Genomic DNA, 10520 nt, shown 5'->3' on the forward strand with positions numbered 1-10520 from the left:
GCTTTCTTTTAAGGGCAGCCATTTTGGCCTCTTTTTTTTTATTGACCCATTTTAACCATTTAGGATATAGCAATGCAAACATGGTTTGACAGGTTGAGCCACTCACATTTGGATTTGTTCTTGGAAGTAATGTGTGTGCCACAATCTGAAGAATGATTTTATTCTGTCTATAGTACATGACTTGTTCTAAATATGCAGGCAAGCATACACAGTCTCCTTCGGCTAGCTTTGGGCCTTTGAGGTTTAAATGTAATGACCAACTTTGCAATCTCAAGTGTTACAATGGGCCTTTGATTGGATCACATTTGTTGCTACATACATCTACTGGGTCTAAATCCTATAAACGACACAATGTCAGGTCTTAATTGTGGATATTGACTTTCTTCTATTGTAGAGGAGCAAAGAAAGATGGGTGGAAAGGGATGGAAACTGGAAAGTGTTGTCGGTTGTAGAGTGAATGGAAATTATGTGCTTGTGTAGACCCGAAGATCTGCGATCAATATTTGTTGAGCGGGACTTTCGACAATCCTACAAAGATCACATAGGGTAGACCGTGAAGCTTGACACTGGTATAGTGTCGACTGGAGTACCTCCAACGGTCAAGGGATCATCTGCGGGGACCATGAGGATATTTTCTTTTTTTGTAAAAAACCTTATCTGGATTCAGGATTTCATTGTAATCATAGTATGGCAAGGCCAGCATAATGTTGGGCAATAATGTATACCATGCTTGAAAACCCAAACAGATGGCATTATTGTTTTGAAAAGCCATGATGTAGGGAGAAATACACTCGTACTCATACCTCCTCCATATAGTTGACGGTGATTGAGATTTATAGTGAGAAAAGTGAAAGGGTTTTAAAGAGAGAGGAAGAGCAAGATACCTCCATTTAATTGAGATCCTTTGATGAGGTTGGGGACTCATGCATTTATAGGGTTCTGGTTATGTGGAGAGCACGTGAGTGATGAGCTGGCAAGTCTTGGGTTTTGCTTGGGCCGTGGGCCTATGAAGGAGCTTCTTGACAATGTGGGCTTTGTCTTTGTAAATTAGACAACCCAAACCGTGGGTTTGTTGGACTTGACCATGGCTCACGTGAGCTTATGGGGTTTGGCCTAAGACTCTCGTGGGTCTTTTTTGGCTCTATTAAAGCTCTCATGGCCCTTGTTGTGAACTGTCTAGACCGTGGATTTGTTGGACTCGACTCAAGACTCTCATGGGTCTTGTTGAGCTCAACTAAAGTTCTCATGACCATGGACTAGTTGTCAATGGAACTTAGGTCATGGGCCCGGTTCCAGTTGAGTAGATTTGTATGTAGACGGATTTTTGTGCATACATTGTGAATCACGAGAAAGAAATGACACATTTTTTTTTCCTTGCTAGTATCTTCAGTGAGAGTCAACAATATGAACATAATATGATTCTACCTAATTAGACATGATTTTCATAATTAATTTAGGTCTCACCATCTCTCTCCATCCAACAAAATGGTTTTGGTGTTGAGATCTGAGTGGCTCACTGGATTGCTTGATTTTACATAGAAGAAAAAAAAAATTGGGTGTTGTAACATCAAATGGAATTAATGGGCTTATGAATATTTATGAGGGTTTGCAAGTCACAAGTTCACATATTCCCCTCCTCTCTCCCACAATGGCTGCAATGATATCATGGCCAAGAGAGATACTTATACCTAAACAATGACTCAGCAACTTGTTGAAAAATGGTATTGGAGAGTGACTTGAAAAGAAAAGCCTAGAGATGATTAATTTGCCTGCTTCACTAGCATTGATCTATTGAGTTTAGTGACATAACCTCTGTTTCATCAAAATAAATGAAGAAGATGTGACTTGCCACATATGATGATATGATCACAGTTGGACCCCCTACTAGGCTAGTAGGTAGAAAAGAAAATCGGTTTCAATTCCGATAACATCACATGTCTACGAAATATTTACATGTTTGAGTTTTTAAACTGAATTGGATTTCGAACGTACTTAATTGACAAACCCTGGATTGGTTTAAATCCGAATAATATCCTATTTCGGGTTAGGATCTAGATAAAAAAATCAGACAAGATTTATGTGTTTAACCCCTTACCCGATTTTAAACCGGACAAAATTTTATGTTTGGACCCGGATTTTGGATATAAAACTTTTGCCCGAATTTGATCTAATCTGGGTTGGACAAATTTGATCATTCCAACCAAACATAGTTTTGTCACCTTTATCCATTATTTCATGGTTCTGATTAATTTTTTTTATAGTAATATAAGTCCCATCATAAAACCAGACATTTGTCCGATTATTATATTTATACAGCAACCTAAACCTCATTGAAAAAGAAACAAACTATACTCATTGTTTGATTGAAGAAAAAAGTTCAAATCAAACCCAAAATTAACAAATGAATCCTTCACACCTGTGGGATCATGTTTACTTAACTTCATATCTTACTTGTGTCATCAATGTATATACTTATGATATAACAAGAAATATAAAAAATGTCAAGACATTTTATTTGACATGCGATGACATTATCACAATTAAATTGGATCCCTTTGATAACCCAATTTTGATGTTAACATCTTCAACCCAAACACACTATTGTTTTTTATTTTTTATTCCCTCAAGAGTTGTTCACATCCTCCCTAAAAATATTGGATGGATAAGTTTAATTATAATTAAAGTTTGTTCAACATTGAATTGGTTGAATTAAAAAAAAAAAAATGGGCCAAAAAAAAAACACTAAGTTGATTATTGGCTATTTTAAAGACAGAGGTTTCCTTACTCTTATTTTAATTGGGAGAGTGAATATGTTTGTTGATGTTCAAAACAATTTTCAATCTGACGTCGTATCATGTGGTAGAATTGACATCAGAAGCTATCATCGGTGCTAATGAAGATGGTTCGTACAAGATAACACGTAAGCCGGGGGGTTGAGGGTGTGCTCAGATGACCTCTTCGACACCCAAGTCGGTATACTATCAATTGGGAGTGCTAGGTTTTTTTAGAGATCTCTCTCTAAAAGAAAGCAAAGTGTAGGAATGCAAAAGTTGGGATCGTTTAACTATCAATTGGGAGTGCTAGGTCTTTTTAGAGATCTCTTTTTAAAAAAAAGCAAAGTGTAGGAATGCAAAAGTTGGGATCGTTTACCTGTAGTGGGGGTCCCCTTTTATATGATTTTATTTTTGATAGAAGTAAATATCATCTCCCTTATATCTTAAGCAGATTTACAGGAAGGTGAATCCTATCATGATTTCTTTCTTAAGTGGAGTCCGTCTCGTCTTGAACTCTCGATCTTCTTAAGGTGTTTGGTCACCATGAGATATACCGAGGAGCTACGCTTGGTATAACAGTATTACATAGAGGGGACCTCTCAGTCCTACCAAGATGCACTCTCATTGGATATCGTGCCATATGTTGACTGTTCGGATGTTTTCTCCCCAGTTGGTATTCTTAGTTCTTCATTGATCGGTAACTGAGGATACTTCCTTAACTTGGTGGGAGGCTGGTTTTACGTGTCACGTGTCAAGACTTCAATGGAGGTTATTTTAGTATTATCAATCTCTTTTGCGTATTATTAACTTTGCGTGTATTATCGTATCTTAGGATTTTCAACGCAAATTTATATGTTGTTGTCTCGATTACCCAAAAAGATGTGTATTAGGATCTTTCACTTTTTTTCTAAATACCTTAACAAGTAGGATACTAATATGACAAATTAAATTTGAGTTTTCCCGGTAGAAAGAATTTATATAAACAAATGTTGCATCAACAATCAATAATTACTTCAATTTACAACTAATGGTATATATAAATCTTATCAAAAATAATGAATGCTATATAAACTAATGTCATACAATATCATCATCTATAGCTCTACATCACATCTAGACTGCTTAACCTTCTATGTGATTAATTAAGCTTTGATAATATATAATTGGTGTTTGTAACATCACCCAAATCACTATATGTGTGAAGCCTGGAATATTGGATATGATTGCTGGTAAGCAGTGATTCTAGGTTTCTTCCTCATCTACAAGTGTGTAGATAATTATACTTTTGCAATTTTGCTTAGGGGTATTTCAGTAATTTCACAATTTGGCTTATTTACAAAATTTCTGTGAATCAAATTGCCTATTTTCTTCCCTTGCCTCTTCCGTTGTACGCCTGTAACTCCTCTCAAACACCTCGCCATTTTTTCGCTCCTCTCACAAAAAATCCTAACTCCATCCTTGAGCTTGCGGGGTCTTTCATGTAACCCAAGGTTTCATGTTACCAAAAAAACAGAGAGATGGGTGGGGTTAAAAGAATCAAGTCATAACAAGCCATGATCCCAAAAAAAAAAAAAAAAAAAGTTTAAAATCATGACGAGTTTTCAATAATTTCAATAGACATCATCAAAATAAGTTCACTTTAAGTGTGGCATCAACCGTCTTGCCACATTAAAGTCATAACACACAAAAGCAAAGCAAAGCAAAGAAAACAAAGGCATCATTCCAAGCCGGAGAGAATCGGTGCCCTTTCTGTAACATCTTTTCCTGAATCAGGAATCATGGATTTAATGAATGCACTGACCGGCTGGCCCTGCCTGGAATTATAGGATACAAAGGTCATTAATAGGTGTGGACAAAACTGATATGTTTGCACAATGGGAGGGATTAAAACATGGGATGTTTTATATATGTTTTTGAGGTGGTCCATATGGAAGGAAAGAAATGAGGTGATTTTCAGAAACAATGAAGTGGACTGGGGAGATGTAATGTACCATCTGATCTTCATTAGATTGAGACTATGGATTACAGCACTAGGGCCAGACTTTCCTTGCTCCACTCAACGCTTGCTACTTGCTGCAGTCCTTTTGTGCTATACAAACATGGACAAATATGAAAGAGGAAAAAAAAAAAGCAGAGAGGATTGCTGAAATGTAGATGGGGAAGCCTATGTGATGTTTGGCTCAAAGTTTAATTCTTTGTTGTTGTTCGCCCGAGAACGTAGGCAAATTGTATCGGACCTCGTTAAATCTTGTGTCTTCTTTCTCTCTTTGTTTCCGCATATTTTTTATATTCGAGTTTTGTTCGTTAATTTCCAACAATCTGGACCTACAGGAATAGAAAGACTACTACGAGATGAGGCTGACACTTTCAAATGCACTTTCTCCTCTAATGTGGGGGTTTGCGAGTCAAATATTGTAAAGAAATGTGGGTCTCAATATTTCCCTTGCAAATCGACTTACAAAGAAAGGGAACACCCCATCTAATATACTACTAGCCCAACAGCTAGTACCAAAGCGCTGTGGGATTTTGTTTTAACAAATATTAGTTGAAAATAAAATACTGAAGGGTATTGATATGTGATGTGCCGAATATATACATACATTTTTGCATCCTTTACACATAAGTTCATCCCATTTTGAGTTGATTAAGAGTTGATATTGCCTAAGAAAACTGTATTTGCATATTGTAGGTGTCAAGGCAAAAAAGGGAGGAAAAGAGTGCAAAATGAAGATTTGGACTCCAGAACTGATTTCCCATTGATCGGAGACATTCCCGATCGATCGGACTTGCCAAAACACTAAAAAACTCGTGGAGGTAGATTGTATTTCCGATCGATAGGAAATATTCCCAATCGATCGGAGGTACTATTCACAGCACGCGCAGTTTCTCGAAAAAATTCTGAATTCACTTGTTTTTAAGCCAAAACAACCACAATTTGTTTTGAAAACGACATAAGAGTTTGAGGAAGTATAAAAGGTCATAAAATAGGGTTTTGGGGGAGTTCTGGGAGCTGGATTTCATTCTACCACCATTGGAGAGTTTGGAGGCCACCATTGGAGCTTGGAGAAGAAGAGGGTCTACAAGGGGGTTTTCTCTCTCCTTTTCTATCCTAGTTTCTATGGTTGATTTCCTTTGTTTAATGATGTATTTTGCTTCCATGAGTGGCTAGATTTCTTACTAGGGTCTTAATGTAACCAAACCTTGAAGATTCAATAAACTTGGTTTACTTATTTCTTGATTTCTCTCTCTCTATTGATGATCTATGGGTGTGATTAATGTTTTTGGATGTTTGGCCATCATTCAATTGATTTGCTGCCTAGATTGAGACCGGAAGGAGATATCTAGGTTTTGCCTCAAGCCATAGATGACATAGGGTGCATGAACCATAGGAATATAGGTTTGTGACTTATGCAATCGTTAAATGATTTTCATAGTTCTTAATGGGTTTTTGATATATTAATCCGATTGTTAGGAATAACAGGGATTTATATTGAAAATACGTTTGATGTATCTAGGAATAGAACATTGAATAGGTTGGAAAATCGATTGTCATTATAGAGAGAGGAATTAGGGATTAAGGGACCAAGAGAATTGAATTGGATAAGTGAGGTGGCGTTAAGTACCCTAGTGCTTTCCATCCTTGATTTTACACTTGTGTTTGATTTGTTTTTGTTTTTTTTAATTAGTTTAGTTAAAAATCAAAACGAGCCGCAAAACCTTTCCCCAATTTGCATAGTTGTTACTATTTTGATATTGATTTATATTGCCAACACATCCCTAGTGGAAACGATAATTTACTCACCTCTTTATTACTTATGCGATTTGTGCGCTTGTGCGCTTTCAATTAAATCCATATCAATATGGGTATGGCATAGGTAAACCAAGAATGTGACACTTTCGTAAATAATTGCAATTGTGTCGGCAAGATAGTCTTCTCATAGTGCACACATTTCTAATTACGGGATTGTATGAAAACATAGACTGATTAATCGAACGGCTAAAAAAGATTCGTGCATTCAAAAACCGATTTCAAGAAACCGAATACCGATCCCCCAACGACCAAAAAAAAATTCCCAATGAGAAGAAGATACGTGTTGCCAAATGCTAGGCCCGTGCTTCTCCACACCCATCAAAGCCATCAACACCACAATGTTGGGACAATTCAGTCATTATAATGACCGTCCACAGTTTTCAAGCAGGACACGTGTAGGATAAAACTAAACCATGTAGGATTTAATACGTGGAAACTCTAAATCCACGTCATCGACACATCACCCTTCAACTCCCCCTATAAAAGACTAAACCAGCGCTTGCCCTCTCCATCGTTCTCGACAAGCCAAAGACCTCTGAGAAAGCCTTACTAATCTCTCGCCGAATTTCAATTCCTCGCCTGAGAAATGAATATTCCGGCGATCATATCTTTCATACCTACAAACAATGCTCGTCTCCCCGATCATCGCAGCCATGTCTTCCACGAAAAATCTTAAGCCAAGAAAAGCGATCTTCGACTAATTTGCAGTCTAAAACGTATTCGATTCTCTCCCTTGATTTTTTTTCTTGCTTTTCTGCCCATACTCGGTAGAGCAAGGTATCCGATTTTACTTGCAAGATAGTTTTTGTGGATTTTAGATATTTTTGGCGTTTTTTGTGGCCGGAATGACTTTTTTTGATCGGTGTGCGGTGTTCCTCTTGATAATTGAGGACTGATCGGAGATAAAAGTGTTTGGCTGAAGAGAGTTTTGGCAGCTTTTATAGAGCAGGCAGAATGGAAATGTGCATGAATCTGTTTGTGAGAGGGCCGTTGCATAACTTGCATTGATTTCGAGTGTTACTGCGTCGTTTCTGGTTCATGTATTTTGTGAATCAGTCATTGAATACTCACTGTGTGTGTCTGTGAATTTAGACGGGAATCCAGGTTTTTTAAGCTCTGAATAATGGAGCATAACTGACACTGGCACTTCAACCGAGTATAATTAGCAACTTTCAATTCATCTCTGACCTTTAACCTTAGGTTTTCGTCACTTTCTTTCATCGTCTTCAGAGTTATGCCTTTCCCTATGAAGATCCAGCCAATCGATTTCGATCATCAGCCGCACTTCCTATCCGAAACGGCTAAACCTGTGTTGAAATCTCGACTCAAGAGGCTTTTTGACCGGCAATTTCGAGTTTCCTCGGCTGACAAGCCCGGTGTTGGTGATCAAACACAGTATGTCAGATATGGAACAGCTACGCAAGAGTTCGAGCCGAGCTCCGTCTGCTTGGCGAGAATGGTGCAGAACTACATCGAAGAAAACAACGAGAAGCAGCTTCGTGGCCGAAATCGCTGCAATTGTTTCAATGGAAACGGCAACGACAGCTCAGATGACGAATTTGATGCGTTTGGCGAGGTGATCATCGGCGGATCATCTGGTGATGCCTGCGACTTACTCAAGGTAAAATTTGTAGGGTCTTTCTTGCCTATGTAAATTCAGTAACTTTTTTATAAAGCGAAATCAACTGATGTTCAGTGAACATTTTGTTTGAACAGACTTTGATTCCTTGCCCAAGTGTAGTCGAGAGAAACCTGTTAGCAGATACTGCGATGATCGTAGAGAAGAACAAGAATCAAAAGCGAAACGACGATTTGAGAAGGATCGTAGCCAATAGCCTCTTCTCTATCGGTTACGATTCCTCAATTTGCAAATCAAAATGGAATAAATCCCCTTCTTTTCCTGCAGGTACCTCTCAATTTCTCTCAAAACAATGTTTCTAATCTTCCTCCAAAAAAAAAAAAAATAAATAAATAATTGTGTACAGGTGAATACGAATATATTGATGTGATCGTGGAAGGGGAGAGATTGTTGGTGGACATTGATTTTCGATCGGAGTTTGAAATAGCCCGATCGACTGGTTCTTACAAGGGGATGTTGCAATTGGTGCCGTATATCTTCGTCGGTAAACCGGACCGACTAGGGCAGATCGTATCGATCGTGTCCGAGGCAGCCAAACAGAGCCTCAAGAAGAAGGGAATGCACTTTCCTCCCTGGAGAAAAGCTGAGTACATACGTGCCAAATGGTTGTCTCCCTACACCAGAGCCTCCCAAAACGACGCCGTAGATGAAATCCAGAATTCTTCTTCCTCCGAAAACGAGACCGCCGCCTCCAAGGACACAAAAATTGAAATTCAGGGGAGGAAGTGGGCAAGTGAGTGCGGAGAAGTGGACATGATAATAGGAGAGGTAACGGAAACCGAAACCGAAGTGAAAAATTACTGCGAGTGGCAGCCGCCGGCGGTGAAACCAAGGAATTGTGAAAGAGGCGCCAGAATAGTCACCGGATTGGCTTCTCTTCTCAAAGAGATACCCTAAAAAAAATTTTGGATTTTATTTTTCAATTTTCGGGTATATTAAAAAATAGAATAATCGGATAACGGGTACAAACTACAAAGGAAGGAGTGAAGGACACACTCTCTTTTTTCCTTTTTGTGTTTTCCTTTTTTTTTTTTCAAGTGCCCTGTTAGCTGTTACTGTAATTAAAGAGCAGCAAAATCGATTATCATGTAAGAAAACAAATTAAAATGATAAAAATGGCAAATTAAAAATCATTAAAATGATTTATGCTTTTGTTCGGTCATGTTTCTCTGCAAAGGAACAAAGGAGGATGAGTTGAGACTTTGTTTTTGTGTAGGGTTAACACTTAATAACACATTTCGTCATCGAAGATGACTCGTGTTTCAAATAGCACAATCACAATTAAAATGTGTCAATTTGATAAAATCCAAAGTTAAAATTTTTTCCAAAATGACACCTCAGATAATTTTTCACTACTTAAGACAGGCAATCGCCTATTTGGTAACTTGCCTCATGAACAAGTTGACTGTACTAAATAGTGAAAACCTGCTCCCTTATTTTTTTTGGAAGACATTTTAATTTTGGATTATCAAATTGACACATTTTGATTGTCATTACGCAATTTGAAATACGGGTCATCTTTCGATGACCAAATATGATATTAACCTGTCTTATGAACACATTTTGACAGAGTCTCGTGGTATCTCGATCGGCGTCCCCTTCAATGGAATGGCGTGAATGATATTCTCTCGTGTTATTTTTCTTGTGTTTTGGGTTTTGATAAATTAATCACGCCTCTTTTGTTTCAAAATCCTGGACTCGTTAAAGCTTGTAATATGGGACACGGAGTTTGACCGATCACACACATTTGACCATCGTGTTTCGGTCAAATAAATCTCATTTCTCTGGATAAGATTTTGCATTTCAAACGAGATTAACATTGACTGTCTATATTATCTCGAAAGGGGTAAGACACTTTTGAATTATTATAAGCTATGGAGTAAAACATGTGAAACAAATCATAATCAATGAACGATTATATTAGTAAAAGGAGCTAAAACACCTGGAGATCAAAAGTATTTATAAGGCACATGGTCCAGTTGGAGAGCTTGTGTGCTTGGTTTTACCATTTCAAAAGTTTCATTTCCTCTTATCCCGTATCGGTAAGATGCGTGGAGTATTATTCCATCTTTATAAGTACAAATCAACCTCTTTATAATTAATTAGTCATTTTTCCTAACTTAGTGAGTTGAGCTTAGTCTATTTGTTAGGTTGGAGAATAACAAACTCGTGAGAGTAATTTGATGTATCCATGGGAATCAGAATCCCAAAATAGACGATATAGTGTTTTTTTTTTTTTTTAAATGGGAAGGGAGATTCGAGCTCTAGTCACCAGGGTGATACACACCATACGTAC

The 10520-nt window shown here is 37.7% G+C and overlaps 1 protein-coding gene across 1 annotated transcript; it reads left to right on the forward strand.

The window, feature by feature from the left end:
• The first annotated feature begins 7087 nt into the window (after nt 1-7087).
• LOC120004071 lies at nt 7088-9366 on the forward strand. Its single transcript, XM_038853306.1, has 3 exons — nt 7088-8206; nt 8302-8491; nt 8571-9366. The coding sequence occupies exons 1-3, from the start codon at nt 7820-7822 to the stop codon at nt 9119-9121; spliced, it is 1128 nt and encodes a 375-aa protein (XP_038709234.1). The 5' UTR covers nt 7088-7819; the 3' UTR covers nt 9122-9366.
• The last annotated feature ends 1154 nt before the right edge of the window (nt 9367-10520 follow it).

This window comes from Tripterygium wilfordii, chromosome 1, assembly GCF_013401445.1.
Source record: "Tripterygium wilfordii isolate XIE 37 chromosome 1, ASM1340144v1, whole genome shotgun sequence".
Classification (NCBI taxonomy): domain Eukaryota; kingdom Viridiplantae; phylum Streptophyta; class Magnoliopsida; order Celastrales; family Celastraceae; genus Tripterygium; species Tripterygium wilfordii.